Genomic DNA, 22,870 nt, shown 5'->3' with positions numbered 1-22,870 from the left:
TCCTTTGTTGTTTTTATTTGGACTATGAAATATCTTTTGTCTTGGTAGGATCTTTTAGTACAGTGGGATCTCCCAGTCTGGGAAAATGGTCTCAGACCTTTGGACCCCACTGTGGGAAATCCTTCAGAAATCCACAGATATCCTTGCATTGTGATGTTCTGATGAATTTGTAATTGAATTTAAATTCTCCTATGCAGATTTATTGTAGGTGGTTGGACACTGAAAAATATTATGTGCACTTCAAGGAGCTCAGCTGGGAATATTTGGGCAAAGATGTGAGACCAGATCCTGGTGCTGTATGAACAGTAATACAGTAGATGTCTTCCTGTGTCTGCCAAGAGTGGAACTACAAATATCAGTGAAATATTACCGACTCTATATACTGTATTTGTGTTTTAAAATATTGACAGTGAAAGTTACATCAGAGTCATTACATCATCATTATTATAAATTATACGTGTTCTATTATATTACTTGGCATTATTGATGGATTGCCATGCAAGCAACACTGAAGATGTTTCAGATGTAGCTAATATTTATTACAAATAATATTATATAAAAAACGAATAACTAGCTGCAAAATTAGTATAAAAGTACTATATTTACATCTGAATTATAATGTAGCAGCATTAAATGTAAATAAGTTGGTAAATGCACTGCAAAAGCCACCTGCAGACACAGCGGCCCCACCGGCCTCAGCTCCCCGGTCACATGACCAGTCAGCTGGTCCCGAGCACATCCGCCTGACCCGCTACTGTTTACAAATCAGCAGAGTCCGACACGGCAGGATGAGGAGTCCTGCATGAACCGAGCAGGTACTAAAACCAATACTGGCGACGGATTGCTCTGTGCCAGCCGTCGCACTTGTGCCACCCTCTCCGTGTGCTTTGTTACACTTTGCCCGGTGCTTGTACCGCAGCTGTGCGTGTGTATCGGAAGTAGCTCCAGGCCCGCACGTCGGCTCGGTCACTGCCTGCTCCGCTAACAGCCAGGCTAACGCCACATTAGCTCACTCGCTTCCTATCGTTTCGCGTTCACATTCAGGCCAACACGGCGGCATGTCTCTGTAAGTTCATTTAACTGGCTCAGCTTTCTTTCACCGTCGCCAGCCGAGACGGGACACGAGCTAGCTCGGCTGTTGTTTGGCCTGCATCGATAATCCTTTCTGTCACAATCCGCGGTGCATCACAGACGGGCGCTGTTTGCATTTTATGTCAGATTATAATGACATTGCCGGTGCTGTAATGTAACAATAATGTCAAAATTAAAGAAGAAAACGTGGGTTGTGCGGTTGTTTGCTCGTTTTCGTGCAGGCCACCCTGGCTGCCAGGTTCAGTGATGGGTCCGGGGCAGTGCAGAGGGCTGGTAGCCGCCAGTGCTGCCTGCCTGCACGGCTTAATGCGTTTTCACACGCCTCTCCACCATGCAGAGAAAATGTGTGCTGGGAGAGTACAGTCGGTCTCTGTGAGCTATGTAGGACTGAAGAAATGTCCAGAGGCTCAGTTGTTCACCCTCTTTAAAGTCACATTTACATTTACTGCATTACACCAGCAGAGACGGTGAGAGGAAATGGCTGGCTGGTCAGTAGTGGCTGAACTTCAGGGTCTGTTTCTGCAAATCATAGAGTCTTCCTGGATTTTTAAATGTTTCTTCCTTATTCTTGTCTTTTCTCTTTAGTGCAGTGGTTCTCAACCTTTTCGACTTGTGACCTGTTAGAACGAAGCCGCTTTCCACCCCTCGGCACTAGTTGCATAAGTCAGTTGTGAGCAGTTCCACCAGAATAATTTTTTCCCCTTCTTTTATTGGAATAGTTTCGAGAGCCCCTGTGACATAAAATTATTCAGTAATTCCCAGGGGGGAAAAAAGCTAAGATCAGAGGGAAAACATGCCACTCTTCAGATTGATCTTGTGACTCCTTGTGGATGTCCTTACCCCCAGGTTGGGAACCACAGCTCTGGTTCTTGTATACAGACAGATGTCTGTCAGATTTCATCTCTTCTCATGTATTTGGTAATTGAATCAGTCAAGTCCCAGTAAATTTATGGTATTTTGCTAAGGTTGAGGTCTCAAGCATGTTCCCAGCCTCTTGCGGAGCATGTGACTGTGAAGGCTCCTAGGCTTTCGCTGTGTGCTGAAGTAGAGGCATGTGAGTTTGTTTAACTGGGGTGTTTCACTTTGACTGAACTGCAATCTGCCTCTCTGACTGTAGCTGCCAGTGACAGCTTCCCTCATCACGGTTAGCTGAATCCTTTTTGAATATTCATCTTCTAAGGAGCCCATGTCCTGTTTCTTTTTCTGAAGCTATTTTGCATGAAACTGCTCTGGCAATGGTTGAGCTGAAATAAGGAGAAGTGGACGGGTTCAGCTGATGACTAATGTCATTACTAAATGCTTAAAAGTCCGGACTTGTTTGAGAAGTGATGAAAACCATTTTCAAACTACGAAACACGGCTGCAGCCTGTTTATTTCAGGGAACCTACAGTTTGAATTAAAAATGGAAAATCTACAGGCACTTCAGCAAAACATTTAATACAATCGACTAATCTGGCTTAAGTTTCAGAATAGTATAGCCTTTGTGCCTTTAGACCAATGGGTGTGGAGCAGGCTGAAGCTTTTCTCTACATTTTTTTTTCATGACACCTCAGTGTTAAAACGGATCTTAATACATCACCAAAACCTGCATGTATGTTTTGAAGAGCAGAAGTGAATATTACTTTGTCAGATTGAATGTGTGACAGAGTAAAGAGAAGGTGAAGTATTATGGAGCCCACATTAATGAGGATTACTGAAGGAATAGGGTTGACATTGGTTTGGTTCACCGAATCCGAAACATACCCATTGCTCCTTTGAAGTCATGTTTGAGGCACTAACGTCGAAAAGAAAATTGATGACAGGTGTTAATGTATGTAACTAGATAATGTAAAGGCTACAGTTTGGATTTAGCTTCATGGGCTGGTTGTTGTAAATCCCAGGAACAGATCCTCTACCTCAGAACAGATGGACGCAGTGTTATTTGTCTGTTGATTTATTTATGCATTTCATTATGTATTGATTTGATTATTTCATGAAAGATTCGTGTTTTGAATTATTGAGGTGTCTCCAGGTGCTGTGAAGTAAATTATGCAGAAGCTAATTTGCCTTGATTATTATGTAGTAAAGTTAGGATGTCGTTTCACGTTCGACTCTGGGAAGAAGTAATGAAGGCAGCAGCAGGCTAAGAGAAGACTCGCTTCAGGCAAGATTGTGCTAACACGGCGAGGCCTGGAGTCTTCTACCCGCATCATCTTTCACTCACTCACAAAGGCTCACACACACAAGACACACCTCCTCAAAGCACAGCGAGTGATCTGTGATGGCCTCTTTAGAAAGTTTAGAATGACTTTTTATTTTTGGAAAGAAGGGACAAAGCAGTGGTTGTGTTTGCAGGCCTGTAGGGAAAAAATGTGCCTTAAAATATCTTCCGAGTCAGATTTTAGACAGAAAGTGATAATATGAATTAATATTCTGTGTGAGGTGTCTACTTTTATATTTGGGGCTGCTCAGGAGACTTTAAATCTTTCATGTCAGTCTTTCAAAGTAAAACTAAGAAAACAGGCTATTATTGGAGGTATCTATTCACAACATTCCTCTTTTCTGTTTTTCCCTATTGTTGTGGATTAGTTACGATTATTTAATGGTATAATGTCATATTTATGAGGGAAGGGAGGAAAAGCGCACTGACTTAAGGAGAGCATTAGTCTTTGAGGAGAACAGATGTTTCCTAAGAAAACAGGCACATACATTATGCATATAAAATCATTTCTATTTTGATGGCATGTGTAGCTGATTTATCGAGCGGTGTTCCATTCACATGGTTAATAGGTTTAAGAGATGCCTTTGTTGTGTTATTTCCACAATTAATAAGCAAAAAAAAAAAACCCATAATGCTCCGTGGAAGCGTGCTATTCTGTAGGCCTGTGTATTAGGCTAAACATATTCATAAACGTGGGAATAATCCCAAGCCGGATAAAGAATGGAGGCAGAATTGGTTAACCTAGATTGTGATGTCTCACAGAGAAAGTAAAACTTTTCTCAGAGCTGGTGTTGTTGGCAGGGAGGAGCTGGCTCATGATTTACCTGATGAAGATTTTTAATCATATTTTACTTGTAATGTTTTGTTCTGTGTATTTCAAACATGAGTATTTCTGGTTAGGACATAATTTGTCACTAATAACAAAACCCCTCAGATTGTTGAAATATTAGTTTTTACGTGAAGCCTGCTTTGTCTGCTTCTCGACTGGACAGTTTGACCTAAACTTATAAATTGCCACATAAACGGTCCAAAACCCAGACATATTTATTTTATATTGATTTAAAATAGAGAAAAGTAGCAAATCATCAAAGTGGAGTATCTCAGACCAGTGAGTGTTTGAAAAATGACTGAAACGATTATCAGAAAAGTAGCAGACGAATGTCGTGATAAAACTGATTAAATAATCAATTAATGGTTTAGTGTATAAAATGTCAGAAAATCTCAGTGGGATTTCTAACAGCCCACAGTGACAGCTACAGATTTCCTGTTTTGTCCAACCAACAAAGATTGTCATTTTATAATGTTTAAAAAAAACACGCAGATATTTATAAATGATGAAATGATGATATGATATATAAATGATGTGAACAATCAGTTGTTTTACTATCTGTCCATCAATTAATCAATTGGCCAATTAGTTGTTTCATCACTAGAGACTATTAATCAACTATTTTCTAATACATGAGCACATAGTTTTGTTGCTTCTGTTAGTAAACTCTGAAACATTTGTGCTGATTATTGATAGAATTAACAGGATCACTCACCACTACAGACTGTAAGCTGATTGGTTGGATAAACATCTGGTTGAATGTGATTTGTTGCTGTAACTGTTATCATTGTCTGTGTACTGAGTACTTGTTTGAGTATTTAAATTTACTATGTGCGTACATGCAATACTTTGCTATATACACCAATCGGTCAAACATGAAAACAGGTAGTTGGTTTTAATGTGACCGATCAGTGTATATTTGCATTTTTAAAGGTACAACTGATTTTCTGGGATCTGTCAATAGTTCCTTCATTGTTTCAGATGCACTGCACTGTTTATGTGTTTTGTGAAGACGAGTCTGTTGACATAAGAATATTTAATTAATGCACTAATTTGCCTACTTAATGACCTCGATAGCATCACTGCTTATGTTGAATATGTCACAGTGACAGAGTGTGGTGAAGCATCATGCAGCTCAACTGCTTCTTGTTCATTTAAGCTATTCTTCACTGACTGTAACAGTGTCTCTTATTTTATGCTGTGAAGTTCTATTAAATGCAAAAGGTAAGCAGGCGTCTGTTTGATCGTCAGTGTTAAAACCCCCTCCGATTAAAATCAAGTTTTTAACCTTGTTAACATCCATGTGATGTTTTTAATAATAATAATGATAATAATAATAATAATAATACAAAACATATCATGAGTGGAATTAGCAGTCAACAGCATGGCTTCACATTTCCACCTTGTAACTGCAGTGAACCAATGACAGTCTCACAAAAACAGATTCAGACAGCCAGGGATTTCTACACAAAACCACTAAGGAACCAATCGCGTCAACTTGCAGGGACGAATAAAGGCAAAATAAACTCGAAACATTGTCAGTACAGCGAGCCAGAGTTTGCATTAGCACAACCACTAACACTCTTTCAGCCACTGCCAGTTGCTTGCTAACAAACAGCATGAACAGAAAAAAAGGTGCTAACATTGCTAACAGTTCTGACATGTCTGCTAGTCACCAATTTTGGTGCACACCACATTCCTCATTTAAGTCTGGGTCTGACTGAGGCTCAAACATGTAGCTGAGTCTCACTGATGTTTCCTCTGACATCAATCATCTTGAAACTCTGTTCTTTCACTGATCAAAACATTGTCAGTACGGAGAGCGAGAGATTGCAGCCACTAACACTGTCAGCCACTGAAAATTATAAGATAAACAAACAACACGTTCATTTTGGTGAAAACAATATTGAACAAAATATTTTTCATAGCAGAGAGGAACATTGTGTTTAAAGGCATCTGAGGTCACTGTAATCACTGGATGTTAATACATTACATTTGTTGTTCACCTACTCTTCATTTTTTTTTTTTACTGACTTCAAAGACATGAAATCATTTTTTGCCCCTTTAACTGCCTTGTTGTTTATTTCCCCTCAAGCTGAAGATTATTTATTTTCACCATTGTTCCTCCTTCTTGCAGAGTCATCCTTTTCTTCTTAGTCTGAGGCTGTGGAGAATCACAAGGCTGTGACAGTAAGTGCTGAGATAACAGTTCATGGGTGATTAAATGTAAGTTAGTCGTAGGGACATGTTATTGATCACTGCAGCTAGTTTTTAACTGCACCTCTCTGGAGAGGTCAGAGGTCGGGATCTGCTAGAGAACAGCCTTTTGAAGACTAAAACAGGGAAGCCACCTGTCAGCAAAGTCTCTGATTGAAGGTCAGTCTCCTTATCGGTAGAGTCAGTTTTGAGGAAATCTATTGCGTTTTATTTTGCCCTTTTGGGATGAGAATTTTGGGAGTTCAAAAGTCATGCATAACGTAACATGAGATGCCCAAAGTTTGGTTTATTGTTCTGTTAGTCTCTTCATTATCTGTTATCTATTTTGTTGTGCTAACCTGAGATTTAATTCTGGTTTATTTCTCTCTTTTTTTTCTGTTTTCTTTGCTATCTCCTTCTTCAGGTCCGGCTGGGTCGCGGTCATGCAGCATCCCAATTTCGAGACTCGCCACCCGCTCCAGACAGACGAGCAGCAGGAGACGGGGTTCGACCCTCTACACAATTTCAACAAGAACCGCAGCAGTACGTCAACTCTCATTGACATTTCTCAGGGTTACATTTTTCATACAACCCGTGGCTGATATTAGGCTTTGAGTTGCATGTTGTAGGACTTGGACTTATACCATAACATACTAGTGCTTCCTCTGTAATGGGACTGTTCTTATTTGGGTTTTTGCGTACATTTTAGAGAGTCCTAAAAGAGGCTCCTACCAGTAGATGAGGCATGGAGTGTAAGAGGAAGTCATCAGTCGAATTAGTTGGAGTACGAGATATGAAGAGATAATAAAAAAGAAATTTTGGAGCTGACTGTGAAGTGTGAGTCACAGTCGTGGCTGGCAACGCCCCCGGGCTGAGGTGTTTTTTATGTTTACTCGTGAGAGAGAGAAAATGTTGGGGGCTGGCATGTTGTGGAACTGATGAATATTCATGCTGAGTGTCCCTGTGGAATGATCTACTCCTGTAACTAATGTTGATAGACAGCTCTCTGACTTGAATGTGTGTTCACCTGCAGGCCAAATTAGACTTATTACCACCAATAAAGACAAAGAGAAGTAATTTCTGCAGTCACTCTGCTTGCTTCTGGCTCTTTCCTGTCTCCTGCGTGACATGAAAAAGATGCCCCAAATATAACCGATGGGTCATTAGGAAGCAGTAAACAGGCCAGTTTTTGTTACAGTTGTCAAAGGTTATGTTTTTGTTTATGGTCCTGTGTTCACAAGCTTTAAAAATTATTGATGTCTTGTTTCTCTCCTTGTTTACATCACCCCCTTGTGGTTGTGTCTGTGCCTGTTTGAACAGGAGGATCTCTTGACAGCAGCAGTTTCTCACAGTCTCAGTCAACCTTCCTCTCATACAGGTGAGTGTTTCCCGTTTTTTCTCATGTGAGTGCACCATAAACTCTTGGCCCAATTCACTGCTCCAGCCTCCCAGTTTACTGCTGGATGACACATAAGATGGAATACCATGCCCAATTTGGGTTGAGAAGCTCATAAATCTCCTTGTCCTGTGCCTCCCCTCCCCTGCGCAGGAAAGAATGGGACGACTTGTTCCTCAACAGTAATTACCTGGCCAGGATCCGGCAGGCAGGCATCAACGGTCGACTGAGGAGCAGCCGCTTTCGGAGCGTGTGCTGGAAGGTAACTGCCAAACGGATCAAGCAGACCTATCGAGTTTGATCAAAGGGGCTTTGCCAATTTCCCTTCCTCAGAAAAGTCAGCAGTTCTGGCAGTTTGCAAACCTTTTTGGTGGAAACAGAGGCCTAGAGTTTAGTTTTGAAAGTGTCGATATTGAGCGTGTTTGTGACGTCTGCGAGAGGGAAATTCTTGTTGAGGTCGCATGAAGTATCCTGTGTCCTGTATGTCTGCAGTTGTATCTGGAGGTTCTTCCTGAAGACAAGGGGCAGTGGATCAACAAGACTAAGGAGCTCCGAGCCCAGTATGAGAAGATCAAAGAGACGGTGAGAGCGCCACCCTGTGGCAATTTCCTTCAGCATGATGGGAAACGTTGCAGTAGCTCTTTGTGTTTCTTCAGCAGTTTGTACTGCATTATGGTGTAAACTATCTCCCAAATTATTTTTCTAGATATGGTAGTCAGAATAAATGTTTTATGTATTTTGTTCATTAATTAAGGAATGAGGTCACTGTTTCAGCTACCACAGACATTTTAAACATAATAGGACTTATAACTCTCTACATGTTGCTGCACTTAAGGAATCTCGGGTCACAATATGGTCATGCATTTTTAGGCAGTGCAGCCCATCACTGATCTGTGCTGTAATTAATGGCAGTGCATGTTTTATCTCAGCACATCACAAACCCTCGCAAGGCTGCAGGCCAGCAGGACCTGGTGGTCAACAACCCGCTATCCCAGGATGAGGGGGTAAGAGTGTGTGTGTGTGTGTGTGTGTGTGTGTGTGTGTGTGTGTGCGCTGTTCAGTCTCCGAATTTCTATCTATTCATCAGCTGTTACATATTTGCATGTAAAATGTGACCCTAATACATTCCCCCCAGACTGAGTCATTACAATAATTATAGACTGTTTCAGTGATTCATGAACAGATTTTCTTAAAGTAATTATAAAGCCATTGAATTCATGTTGGATTAGGCAATAAATAAAATGTTTAAAAATGACCAAAAACTAATGGTCTTTTTTTTCATCTCACAATTAATTGCATAGTTTTTTTTTACCTCTTACAGTTTCTGGTTGAGTGATGACGTGCACTCAGAGAGTCACACTCATAATAACAGAGCAACAACACATACAACAAGACATAACAGTGACGCCACGCAACGTAAACGTTCCCTGGAAAGAACTATGCAATTTGGTAGTAACCGTAAAGATAATATAGTATCTCAAATATTTTTTTTCTGATTGGTACTGGAATACAATTGACAAGGAATAGCAAAGGAAATTGTAGCGTTACAATGCAGAATTTCACTGCACAACAGCTGCTGGCAAAGACAAGGTCAGTAAAGCTTGTAATTTGTTATCCATGCTGCTTTCACCACTGGTAGTCAAGACTGATAAGACCCAATCAGGAAGCGACTCGGTGTGTCTATGTCATCGTTTTCAAAAGTCTCAGTTGTAGGTGCTCGCCAGACTTTACAAAAGTGTGGACACCAGGCGAAAATGTAGCAACTTACTGTGCAATTTTTTTTTTCCCTCTTCTGTCCAGAGCCTGTGGAACAAGTTCTTCCAGGATAAAGAGCTGAAGGGGATGGTCAAACAGGACGTGTTGAGAACGTAAGTATCATCACCTGTCTGTTTATTTATTTTTCTTCTGCTGTCAGCCTGAACTAAACCCCTGCTATCTTTTTTTTTTTTTTTTTTTTTTTACCATTTCCATAAGGTTCCCTGAGATCCGTTACTTCCAGGATGAGGATGTGAGGACCAAGCTGACGGACATTCTCTTCTGTTATGCCAGAGAAAATGAACAGTTACTGTATAAACAGGTGCAGAGAGACACTGACAAACAACAGCAACTCATTCACAAAACTTAAAGGCAACATTCTGAACGTCACTGTATTTTTCAACATGGATCCGTTTAACGCCTCTCGATGTTGATAGTTGAGGCTTGCATGTGTGTGTCTGTGTGCGTGGGCTTCTTCGTGCCCAGTGAGCTCAGACAAAAGAGCAAAAACACCTTTGTAACCTAATCATTATCAGTGTCTGTAACAGGTGCCAGCAAATGAATAGCCGGCTTGTATAGCATCTTTTTTGCAAACTGGAAGTGACATATGGCCGGGCAGTGGCTAACAATATCTAAATTAAACCTGTCATCACAGATTAGAAACCTCGTGCATCACTATTAAAGAAGGACTGACCACAAATGAACCATATTTTTTCTCTCTGCCCTCTTACATCTTACGCTACCTCCACCTTGGTGTCTTTCTGTCTGTCTGCAGGGGATGCACGAGTTGCTGGCTCCCATAGTGTTTGTGCTACACTGTGACCACCAAGCCTTCCAGCATGCCAGCGAGACAGCCAGCCCCAGGTCAGTTCATCACAGCTGTGGAACTGAAACTTTCAGCCTTTCTGCCTGGGCTTCAGCAGCTCGTTCTCTGGTTAGAGGCCAAAATAGCTCTGTGTTTATTTGGGGACAGGTCAATTTAAGGGGTCTCCTTTTTTCTCTACAGTGAGGAGATGAAGTGTCTGTTGAACCCAGAGTACCTGGAGCACGATGCCTAGTGAGTACTGTCCTTATAATAGAGAAATAGCTGATAAGAATAATATGCCCAGAAATTTCATTACTTTTCATATAATTGGAATTTGTCTACATGTTGATTTCCACCTCACAATATGTCCCTTCTTTGTTTTCTCATTTTTCCTCTCTCCCCTCCACAAACACTCACACACCTCTGTCTGCAGTGCCATGTTCTCACAGCTGATGGAGACCGCAGAGCCGTGGTTCTCAAGCTTTGAGAGGGAAGTGAGGAAGGTTAGTGTGATCTGAAGAACTGCTTTTGACATTGTAATTGCAATAATTGTGCTTTGCAACACAATATGGGTTGATTGTGCTATCATGAAGACATGGCATGATACATCATGACATGATATGTTGTAATCCTTATGATTTCGCTCCTGGTTAATTTGAGGACACCTGCGGTTACCATAGTAACAGACAGTGTTGTTTATTTCTACAGCAAACACTAACAGTGGCTTCACCTTCTTGTTCCATCGCTGTCTGCAATATTTAAAGCTGAACAGCTAAAAATTGTTTTGTAGATGAACGGTCATTGTCAGCCCTACTGCTACACAATAAAAGACACCTTGTGTTTCTAATTTCATGCCTTTATTTTGAACTAACAGCACTAGTAAGTGTTGCGTTCGCATTAGCAACAAACAACAAACAGGATTAGGTTCACACATCATTTCCTGTGAATCCCTCGTGTGTAGGTATTCAATTTGAATCCAGCATGGGAATGGCGGACTCTGCCACTGACAATAGAAACTATTACACAGAGAGATAATTATTGAATCTAGGTACATTGAATGAATACAGCTGGTCATAAATAGTATCAAAATGATATATGATTTGATAAAACTCTTTAGGATTATTACTTAAAGGTATGATTCAATATCTGAAGAGAAAAAAACCTGCATAAAGTAAACTTTTGTTTAAACCCAGACAACTGTAAAGAAACTCTATATTTGCCACTATTGCTCCTTTTCATGTGGTAATTTTTTATCAAAGAGACACAGATGCTGCAAATTGGTGATTATATAATGATATACTAATTACATGATGATCTTCTCCTCAAGGGTAAGGAAGAGATGCTGACCAGCATACCGTTCGCTCGGCCCCAGGACTCAGGGCCATCTGTTGCCATAGTGACCAAAGTCAACCGCATCCAGGACCAGCTGGTGAAAAAGCACGATGTGGAACTGCACATGCACCTCAACCGGCTGGAGATCGCACCACAGATCTACGGCATGTCAGTATTTACACCTTCAGTTGCAGTGTGCCCAATCCCTCTCTTGACCACTCAGCTGTGCACAAATGCAGTTACTCTGTCCATCTTTATGTCCTTCAGCCGGTGGGTGCGTCTGCTGTTTGGTCGTGAGTTTCCGCTTCAGGACTTGTTGGTGGTGTGGGACGCCCTGTTTGCTGACAGCATCACTCTGGACCTGGTGGACTACATCTTTGTGGCCATGCTGCTCTACATCAGAGATGCCCGTACGCTCCATTTATTGCTGAAATAGTCCAGTAACACCATGTGTTTCCTATGTAGCATGTAATTTCATAAGAAACTTAACTGGAAGAATGTTATTTCCTCCACCTCATTTAATCAGATGGAGTCATACTGCTTTAAATAGAAGACTGTAGATTTTTGCTGCCATACATACAGACAGGATATGGGTTTCAGCTCTTGTGAGCAAACATCATCCTTGCTCAAGTGTCTTTTATTGAGACACTCAGTTCTTACCGATTTAGAACAGATAACAAGCAACAAGACAGTTTGAACTTTCAACTCCGTGTGTTAGCATACTTTTGAGAGGAAAAACTTAAATTAAAAACTTAAATACAAATTGCAAGTTGCCAAGATTTAACACAAAAGACTGATCTGAAGAATTATAGTGCTGTTATAACCCAAGAGGAAGCCTTTCATCAGAGAGGTGCTTTTCTGAAGGGATGCAGGTGGAAGAGATGCAAGGACTGATAGTAAGACTTTAAACTTTGACACACTTGATTGTGTCCTGGATGAAGAGAGATGCAGCTAAAGTTGCCATCATGTTTTAGGAAGTCAGAATGCACTCTCTAATATTTGAAATGAGTTGAATAGGGAACTTGAACTTGTGAGAATATGTGCTTTATTTAAAAGGGTTCTGTGGTGAGATTGTTAATCAGTTATCTGCAACTAATTCTGCATGTGTTCGTTTTCCTGTTTCAGTCATTGCTAGTAACTTCCAGACCTGCTTGGGCCTGCTAATGCACTACCCTCCAATAGGAGACATCAATGCTCTGCTCCAAAAGGCCCTGTTCCTCCGGGATCCCAAAGTAAGCAACCACACATGTAGCATAATTGTGGTATACATGTTGATTGTGTTTTCACAAGGAGTAGTCATATTGTCAAGTGATATTGTGTATGTGTTTGTGTTGCACTTCAGTTTCCTGAAAGTCCTGGTGTGGTATCATAAACACTTTCACTACACCTCAGCAGTCACAAGTTAAAAAAGGAGAAGAAAAAGGGAGAAACGTTACACAGAAAATGAAAATGAAATAAATACAATAACTTTCCTGGAGCTTGACTTTGGACTCAGTGTGCCTGTTGATGCTGCTTTTATTCAGAAATTAAAGCAGAGGAGATAGTGTGCGAACAGAGCGATTTCACTTGTTTTCTGCAGAGGACGGAGGAGATTTGCAGAAGTGAAACACTCACTCAAAGACAAACTGGTGGGCTGAAATCCTCGAAGAACAGTCATGTAGTTTGCTGCTCTATTGATCTGTGAAAAAGGGCTTAGGTGTTTTAAAAAAAAATAAAATAAAATAAAAAAGTGAAGTTAAAATTGGCAGCGAATCTTTCGGTTCCTCACACTTCTGTGGCTACATGTTAATAATTTTAAGGCATTTACAGTAAAGCACAGGTGCAATCAATGAAGCGGTCATTGCCGTTATGAGAGGAATCGTAGTTAATAAGAGGAAGTTTCACAGACAGAGTATATACATGTTAAACATGGAATGATAAGGCCTCTATATAAACTATGTAATACATGAATAAAAGTCATATTAGAGATCATGGTTGTGACAATTACAGATCTCTTGTACTGTTTTTCCAGTAATGCCAGACATACACTGACCAAAAACAACAAATACCACATTTTTGGAAGATGACTGTGGTGTTGCCTCTCTCTGCAAAGGGTAGATGATGGTGTGGGCACTGGAAACTTTTAAAAAGATGTTTCAAAAAGCATTGTCAGCAGGCAGGAGTATGTGCTCAAAAAATGATATTTTATCAACAAAATACTACAAAACAGAAGACCAAAATAAATCCTGGGCAATTCAAAAAGAAAAAGAACCTAAGCCATAACAAACAAATTCTAAAACTGCAGCCTCACAGCAAGCTGCCACCTGCTCTACATCTCTCTCTCTCCTTTGAACACTGAATGGCTTGCATTTAACCCTCTCAGGTAAGTATGGGGGTGAGCTAAAATGCTAGACATCCCAAGCACCCAAACACCACACTACCACTACCCACACTAAATTCTTCTAAAAAGGACCTGATAGCACACACCTGTTTCCTCTCTCCCTGACTGAGCAGCTGCTTAACCCCACTCAGACAGACAACTGAAAATATACAAAGTGGGCTAACCCTTCCAACATACACCACACAAAATATCTCCCATCTATCAAACCCTGAAAAATTAATAGAAGCATTTACTCAAAATACCAATATCCCAACAATGATAACAACAACACAATGATGATATGGGGGATCAGGGCACAGTGAAAAGGGGATGGAGCAACCTTTTCACAATGACTTATAATAATAATGTTAGTGGTCTGCACAGAAAAAGTAGGAAGTGTTGCTGTATATCTAGAGGAAACAAGACCAGTTAAGATGTTCATCTAGGTCCAGTGGTGGTTCCATCACTAAAACTAAATCCATTTCTCCTAAGACACTGCATCTTATCAGTGCCACTGTGGACCACTTCAGCTGCATTTAAACTTTGAGAGATTTCTGTGAGCCTGAGAAGCTCACCAGTTTGTTGTCCAGCAAAAGAATTGAAATTTGTCTCTAAAGTTTCTCTCATCTAAGTAGGACTTAGAGGTCTTTGGAGCTCATATTTGTCCACTTAAAGTGATATCATTAGATACTGCTAGAACAGGATTTTTAATATTGCTGCCCAGTCGGTTTCAAACTGATCGGAGCCTGACGTACTGTAGAGCTCAGTCACATGGGTTATCTCCTTTCACAAGCCGTATATAGCTACAATTTCATGGCTTCACTTGTAAAATCCTCCTCCTCATATACCATGTTGGCACTAACGTGAACATGTCCCTGAGTGCAGAAGGGTGCGCTGGTTCAGTGTTTGAGAGGCAAGTCTCTGCCCTGACTCTGAACATAAAAGCTTTTAAGTTCCTAAAAATGTGATTGCCTAATTGCGGTGGCTGCTGCAATGTTGTAATAATTATTTGCAATATTAGATCGACATGACTAAGGTGCCGCCACCTCAAGAACCTCCACTTGGTTAATTTGAAAATATGCTAAGTTGCCAAGTGCAGAAACCTAGTTTTCATTCTGAAAAATAAAACATGCTCAGGATGTAGCAGCCAAAATGAGGATTGTAATTTTTTGCCTTCACCTTGAAGCCCTTAGTATATTTTCCCTGTCGCACACTCGTTTCACTCTCTCTTTTGGAATCACACACAGGCCTCGTTCTCTGTCGCTCTCTTACTTCTCCTCACATACAGAGGATTCACATTCTCCCCTTTTATATGAAAACCAGTCATTGACGCCTTAGTAGGTAAAATCTGACATTACCAGGTATTTGACCTTAGCTGACACCTCACTGTCCCGGTACAAACCTTCTTCTGTTCCTCCTTCAAATCCACTGACCCATAAACCCAAACACAACAACTCGCCACACTCCTGTCCACTGTTTTCCTGTGATGAAACTCCAAGGAGGTGCTGATCCAACATGACAGTGTCTCCTCCAGGTGAACGACCATGTCACACCACGTCCGCATCACGGTTACACCTGGGGGCGTCGTCATCCCCAATAGCAGGGGGTTGGGTGGGGCAGGAATGAGGCTTGTTGCTCATGAGCACTGACTCAGAGACAGCAAGGCACACGTGTCTGCTTGTTTACCTAGTCATGCATAGATACAGATTCTAAGTTGACCTGTTTACCCTCTTATGTCACGCACACAGTAAACATTTTTTTCTGACCTGTAAAATATGCTAACACAAAAAAACATGGTTTATTCTGTCTCTCATATTGCAGAACAATCCACGACCTGTCAACTACCAGTTTCAGCAGAACCTGGATTACTACAAAACAAGGGGAGCTGACCTGATGAACACACGGTAAAACACACACACACACACACACACACACACACACACACACACACAGCTATTCCTCTCCCCAATACATACAAAGACTGTATGAGTTAGCGCCTCCTTTTGAATTGTTGTGGTTTATCTTATATTGATAGACTTTGGTGCAGTTTCAAATTGCAGTTATTTCACAGCGCTTATAAGAGATTTCAGTTTTCATCTGTTTTCACATTGGGGGAAAAAAGGACCAGAATGTTGATAAAACTACTCATGCAGCAGAGTCAGCTTCTCCACCGTCCATCCATATGTTGCAGAATGGCGTAAATATGGCCCAAACGTCTCTGCCTCTACTGCTTCTGTTCTCATACAGTGTTGGGTTTGCACTGACTTGCCTCCAGCTTGTTTGTTAGTTTGAATTCCTGTTGTAGTTTTCCGAACACCTCCCAGGCATGTCACTCAAACAGGTAATTAGTCAATACATTACCATACTTCAGACAGCTAGTCATTGTTAGTTATTGCTGTGTGAAAATGAGGCTCGAAACTTGCTTGAATTTGACATAAATGAATGAAGATTTCAAATGTATGTTAACATTGCAGGGTAGGGAAGTGGGGACTGTTGAAAACAGTCTTGCTCTGACATTCAGGAATTGAGAACACAAAGTGGCAAGTTTCTCAAAGCAAAGAAACAATCGGATGATTTTCTGACAGCAGGATCCTGTATCTTATATAGTTCAGGACAACCAACTGTGAAATCTCACTTGTTGAAGAGTCTGTTAATGGCCAGGCTTATAATTTTGTTACAGTAGCATCATGCGCAACTCCAAAGCACTCAAGCTATGTATCAGGCACGCAGTCATCATCTAAACAGAACTGACTGAATGCCAGTACTCACAGATAAACAGTCTTCTTGTTTAATGTGGAGCAAAGAACGGACATATTTCAGCTGAAACGCGTTGCAAGTAGTACGCTCTTTATATAATGTAATAATCTGTATAATTTTGTTACCAACCAACTTTACCCTAAAAAAAGGACTGAATTGTTCACTGTGATGGAAACTATTTTAATGCAAGGTTCAGGTTTCTGCAAGCTGAGCTTCATTCTGTGGAGAAAATGAAATGTCTGGCTGTCTGGAAGGTAGGAAATAAATCCACTCCTTGGATAAAGGTTTGGAGCCAAGTTTCCAGTATTTGAAGGTAAAGGTTTCAAACATGTTCTCTCTGTAGGCCCTTGTTTTTCTTCTAAATCTCAAATTAAATCTGTTGTTTTCTAGTTCTACTTCCAGTACGAAAGCGGCCTCCCTCAACATCAACAAGGTCTCCAGCAGCCTGCTGAGCTTCGGCAGGAAGCTCATCTCTCCAGCCATTGCGGGCGGGTCCAGCGGCATCTCGCCAATCAACAGCGAGGTGCACTCTTCCTCTTCCTCCTCCTCATCCACTTCCCCTGCCTCGGCCCCTGCGCCCACCCTGTCTCACCCGCTGGCTGAGCCCCCATCAGGACAGGCTCAGATGCAGACCCAGAGCCACACCCAGAATCAGCACTACCGCCTGCTCAAGTCCGAGAGCATGCCGGTCCACCTCAGCAAAGGTGAGTGACCGAGGGAAAATGGTTCCAGGACAGCTCCGTACTTACCAACCTCTACTTTGCTCATTTTTGATGGCAGTTGTGTAACTGTAGCTGCATGTTCACATTAACACCAGTACAGATGATCAGAGCATCGATTTAAAAAATATTGGTCTCTCTGGTTGTGGCAGCATCAGCTTTGACTCTCCTATGTGTTAGATGTAGTTTCAGGTGGAGTGTCTCAGGTCTCTCTCACCGCCCAGACTCACACTGACACACAAGGTAACTGCTGCCATGGCAACCACTTGTGTGATTGCCTCGCGCTCCCCCCTCCCCTCCAAAACTAATCTATTCTTGTTTCACTGCCGTTGCATGTCTGCACACAGGGTTTGTCGTCTGTTCTGCTGCTGGATTAGCTGTTAGTGAGGCACATGTTACAGTACATGGACGCAGCGTGTAATAGTGAACTGTGACCAGCAGAGGGAGATCACAGCTCGCCTCATCAGGGGAAATTAAACTGATATCATGGACCTCACAAATGTGTTGTGGTGTCTGCTGCCAGCATTGCTTTGAACATGTGCTCCAGAGCTTGTCTGTGCTTTGTTTTGATAACACCAGTGGCTGTAAAGATCATTGTCTGTCTTGTGTTTGCAGGTTTGTCTGCGTCCGTTTGCATTCATGCAGAAATTCAAAGACACTGGTTTCCTCTTGTGCTTCTTCTATGGAGTGTAGAATAATTATAGACTTACAGTTTTTAATTAAAGCCTATTAATACATTAATAAATGGAAAAGGTTATTATAAAATGATTGATTAAATTTGCATTTAAATGATGGATTAATGAACAGCATTCACAAAGCAGCTGTGGAAGCTCCGATTGGCCCAAGTCTACACATGACTCCTGCCAACATGTGACACCTGGCCAATTAGAGCTCTGAGACATTCAAGCATAATTGTACGGAATAATAAAGAATGATTGTGCTGTTCCATTTTGAAATTCATTCATTCATTAATCATTTAAAGACGGAATAAGGACACCGAATTATTGGCAAATCTAATGATCTTGCAGATGTATTTATTTTAACTTTGTGTGGATTACTGCATCATCAAAATTCAAATTTAATTGATTGATTTAAACTTGCTTTTTTATATTTAACAAATTCTTTATTGGAATTAAAAACTGAAAAAGTCTATGTATTAGTCCAGTGATTCACTCCAGGCTTCAAGTTCTTGTCGTGCCCTTCTCCTCCTTAATTTAGATATTAGATGTTAAAAACATTTTACCCACAACATCTCATTGTTTATTTAGATACGGACACATTTATACATCGTGTCTCTTCTTTTAACCTTTGTAAACTGTAGTATTATGTAATAATAATCAAGGTCCACTTACTAACTTTTACCAGGTTTTCAACCACATCTTAGGGTTTCATCAGGGAGCTAGTAGGTGGACCTTAAGTTTAAATGATTTTATCATTTAAACTCATCCCAAGAAAACATCCATACTCATGCACATCATTCTGTTGCAAAAGCTGAGGGGTTTTTGGATCATAGTTTCATATTTTCTTTTTTTCTTAGAGCGTTAACTTCCTACCTTCGGCCTCCTATCTCTCTCTCTCTCTCTATCAGGGCAAAGCTCCAGGACAGTCAGCTCCTCTCCCAGCATCGAAAGTCTCTCTGGTGGGCGAGGACAGCCCACTGCCTCCCCACCCCTCCCCCCCTCCAGAGGCAGTGATGTCAGCACTTCTTCTCCACCCCCCTCCGCCACCAAGAAAGAGTCTTTCTTCAACATCACTCGCTCTCGCTCCCACAGCAAAACAATGGGCAAGAAGGAGCCGGTGAGCTGTTCAACCTGCTGTCTGTTCCAGTAACCTTAAATTTTTTTTTTCAAGCTGTCAGACTGTCCACATGTCTTTGTGTCTGTCTTGCTCTCTGTCCGTCAAACCTTCTCATTTTCTCTCAAAGTTTCAACCTTAACCTTTGCTCTGTGGGTTTCTTCTCCTTCTCTTTTAACCCTCAGTTACCAAACTCCTTTACCCCCCCATTCTACATCTAATCTGGTCTCTGTGTGTGTTGTCAACAGGAGGAGGATCTGGAAGCTCAGGTATCTTTCCTGCAGGGCCAGATCAACGACCTGGAGGCCATGAGCAAATACTGTGCTAAGATGATGAACACACACATCTGTGAGTTCAGCTGCAGATGATCAAATCTTCTTTTTAAAAAGCATTTTATAATTAATGTTGTGTTCCTGCATCTGGAAAAAGGTCAATGAAGTATTTGATTTATAGAAATGTATTTAGATTTGAGTGGAAAAATTGATTGGACTGGTGGCTTAAATAATTTTCCCAAAATCGTAGCTCATTTACTTTATCTCCACAGGTAAAATCCAGGAAGTGATTCTCCAAGAACACCTGGAGAAAGAGGATGAAGTCCTGGTGTCACTGGCTGGACTCAAACAGGTAAAGTGTCATCTGTGCACACTGAGCATTAATGTTGAGGGTGTGCTTATGTAATCATGCTCTTCTATCTTTTCTGGTTCTCTGTTGCTCTTCATCCTGACAGATCAAAGACATCCTGAAGGGGGCACTGCGCTTCAACCAAAGCCAGCTGGAGGCTGAGGAGAACGAGGAGATCACCATCGCTGACGATCACTACACCTCCACAGCAGCCGCTGAAACCACTCTGAGCGCCAACAGTCACCACAGTGGCCACCAGCAGCGAGGAAACAGCAGGCGCAGCCGGGACTCTGATCTAGATGGGAGCGTGAGCACGGACGAGAAAGATGAGGAGGAGCAGGCGACGACCCCACCTGAGCAACAGGTTAATAGTTGATCAGTCCTCTTCTAGACTACCAAATTAAGAGCACTTATTTTAGTTGTGTTGGTTTTAACTACAGTTTAACACTCAGTTCAGACAAGATTAGTTTTCAATTGTTCCATGAAATTGTCTGACCCTTTGATCCAGTACTCAACGCCTTTAAATCCGATCCTCTTCATTCCAATAAATTGTTCCCTGTGTGCAAAAAATGATCCAATGTTTGTACCAGAATGTTATTCTTTGCAGGATTAGACCATGTGACACTAAATCTGCCCCATTAGAAATAGATCAAACCCAGAATGATGCTTCATAATACAGCAGCTGCTGAATGAAAATGCTTAGTCACATGTTCCTTGGAGTCTGTCTTTTGTTCCATTTTAATACATTGAGCTTTAGGACCAAAGAAGCAGCAGGCTATGATTATGCAGCCTTTTACCTATGTCAATCTGTGCAGGTGGCGTCTTCCCTTGGCTCAGAGGGAAGTAAAAACTGGGACGACTACATCCTCGTGTCCCAGGATGGAGATCTGCAGGCCGCTGAGGGAGGAGGAGGAGGAGGAGGAAGAAGGGCTGCAGCTGAGCACACCCCTCCGATCAGGCGAGGACGCGGCCTGGTGCGAATGGAACCTGAGGGCGCAACCGGGACCTTCCACGACCCGCTGATGGCTGGCACCACCTCAGGCTCCTCCAGCCCGGACGAGGGCTCCACCCACAGCAAGGACTCTGACTTCACCATCGTCAACCCGAATGACCTGTGAACGAGCAAATCGCCCCTCTCTTCCTCCTCCTCCTCCTCCTCTCATACCTGTATCACATCCCATTCTGAGGGTGTGATAAAAGAAAACTGACTTGGGATCAGAGGGGGAATCTGCGGCTTTTGGCGGTGCACCGCTGGAGCTGCTGTCGGCTAGAAAATTGCACATGTGGACTGTGACACTTTGAGTCACAAATACCTTATACTCTGTCTCTTTAACTGTCATCTGTGCCACTTCAGTCCTGTCTGAGCTGATGCTGTATGCTATCTCATCTGCCTAATGCCTGTGTCATAATGTCTGTACTGTCACTCATTTAACTGTAGTGCTCTGCTCTACAAAGAGAGGGCATCATTGAACTGCTTACCCTATCACTACATGATTACTGTGTAAAGTTGGACCTCAAACTTCAGGGAAGGAACCCCCCCTCCACCCCAAAAAAAAAGCCTACCGTACTGATGGAGAGTGTGATTCTCTGTTTCTCCTGAATGTGGAGATCTGGCCATACCCCCGCCTGCATTATGTTGGTCTGTCTGTCCTTACAGAGGAAGCTCTCTTCTCTAATGCTCAAAAGGAAAGGAGGGCGATGTCCTCCTGTCAGTTGTTGAGGGCAGCTTTCTCCCCCTCCTGAACCAGTGCCTCTGACCATTATTTTATCTTATCTCAACCAAACAAAACCTGACTCTGTGATCTTATTCTTTTTTGTTCGCTTTTCTTTTTTTTAAGACATTATTTTTAACCCGTAGACCCATAGTTTCCTGGATAAAAAATTATTAAATTATGGAGTAAGTCTTTATTTCCTTTTTGTTTTTAAAATTGATTCCAATGTGGACATTTTAATGTGGTTATTGAAACTTCTCATTTCTCAGCTGAGTTGTTCTCATGTCCTATGGAAACCATGTAATGCAGCACACACAAAGAATGTCCCTCTAGCTGCCCATTCAGCATAATTAACTCTAGACCAATAAAACTACATCGCTCTTGCTACTCACTGAATACAACTTGTTTGTTTTGGGAATGCTTTGCTTGCTTTGAAGACATACACAGTTGGTTTACAATCATATTAAAAATCACATTATTATTTCACTTATACCACCACCATCAAAGGAAGTACTGAAGAAAGTTTTGACCTGAGAAAAAGCCATTGAGAGAAAAATCTCAACACAAGGTCCATGTAGTAGCTGCTCTGGAGCTTTCATGAATACCACATAATCTTCATCCCCAGATGACATCTGCCCAGTTGTCATGGAATTAATATTTTTTGATTGATTTTTTTTTTGATAAAAATCAATATGTATGTAAAGTCTTAAAGTGCTCAGCTCTGTGAGGTAGTACTTAGCCACAGTGATGCCACAGTAATATTAGCATCCCAACATGCTAATTTCCTTCAATGTAAGTCACAAATGTGAACCTCATGGAAAAACGGGGATCACCAAAGTCAGTAGGATTCATCTTCTGTGGAACATGAATGTCTACACAAACTTTTATGGCAATTTTTCCAGTAGTTGTTGAGATATTTCAGTCTGGACTAAAGTCATGCTACTTGCATGGCTGAAACTGGAAACGTACACATTTACAATTCTATGACAACCTGGCAAGATGGAGACCACATGATATAATCAAAGGCTAAGGAACAGCTGCAAAATGGATTTTGATTGTGTGGTGAGATTGTTGTGTCAAAGTTGAAGATCTATTGGGTCAAATTTTGCCAGGAAACATCCATATAATTGTCAGGTCTGTTAGTTGACACTGTGTCTTTAATCATCAGTCAACCCTAGTGAACAGTGAAGCTGCTTAATGGAAGTTTACTGGAGGCAGAGCTTGTGTCACGTGTCAGTATGAATGAATGCCCATTAAAGTAAAACTCTTGCAGCAGAAGAGTAACAGACACATGAACATGAAG

General features: G+C 41.5%; 1 protein-coding gene across 2 annotated transcripts; it reads left to right on the top strand.

Moving 5' to 3' along the window:
• Nucleotides 1–706: 706 nt before the first annotated feature.
• tbc1d5 (TBC1 domain family, member 5) lies at nucleotides 707–21,968 on the top strand. 2 transcript variants are annotated; one of them, XM_071499531.1, is made up of 23 exons: nucleotides 707–815; nucleotides 6,259–6,311; nucleotides 6,742–6,860; nucleotides 7,638–7,695; nucleotides 7,867–7,975; nucleotides 8,206–8,295; nucleotides 8,643–8,717; nucleotides 9,514–9,581; nucleotides 9,688–9,790; nucleotides 10,244–10,332; nucleotides 10,475–10,525; nucleotides 10,707–10,776; nucleotides 11,601–11,773; nucleotides 11,873–12,015; nucleotides 12,731–12,837; nucleotides 15,786–15,868; nucleotides 17,112–17,425; nucleotides 17,621–17,683; nucleotides 19,029–19,237; nucleotides 19,483–19,582; nucleotides 19,779–19,858; nucleotides 19,962–20,219; nucleotides 20,671–21,968. In XM_071499531.1, the coding sequence occupies exons 3-23, from the start codon at nucleotides 6,761–6,763 to the stop codon at nucleotides 20,971–20,973; spliced, it is 2,646 nt and encodes an 881-aa protein (XP_071355632.1). In that variant the 5' UTR covers nucleotides 707–815; nucleotides 6,259–6,311; nucleotides 6,742–6,760; the 3' UTR covers nucleotides 20,974–21,968. The 2 variants fall into 2 exon arrangements, with proteins under 2 accessions (XP_071355632.1, XP_071355634.1); XM_071499533.1 differs by lacking the exon at nucleotides 17,621–17,683.
• Nucleotides 21,969–22,870: the final 902 nt, after the last annotated feature.

Source organism: Trachinotus anak, unplaced genomic scaffold, assembly GCF_046630095.1.
Source record: "Trachinotus anak isolate AG129_WGS33_773 ecotype Australia unplaced genomic scaffold, CSIRO_AGI_Tana_v1 ptg000016l, whole genome shotgun sequence".
Lineage (NCBI taxonomy): Eukaryota > Metazoa > Chordata > Actinopteri > Carangiformes > Carangidae > Trachinotus > Trachinotus anak.
Note: the sequence above shows the minus strand (reverse complement) of the source record. Positions and strands in the feature narration are given on the sequence as shown.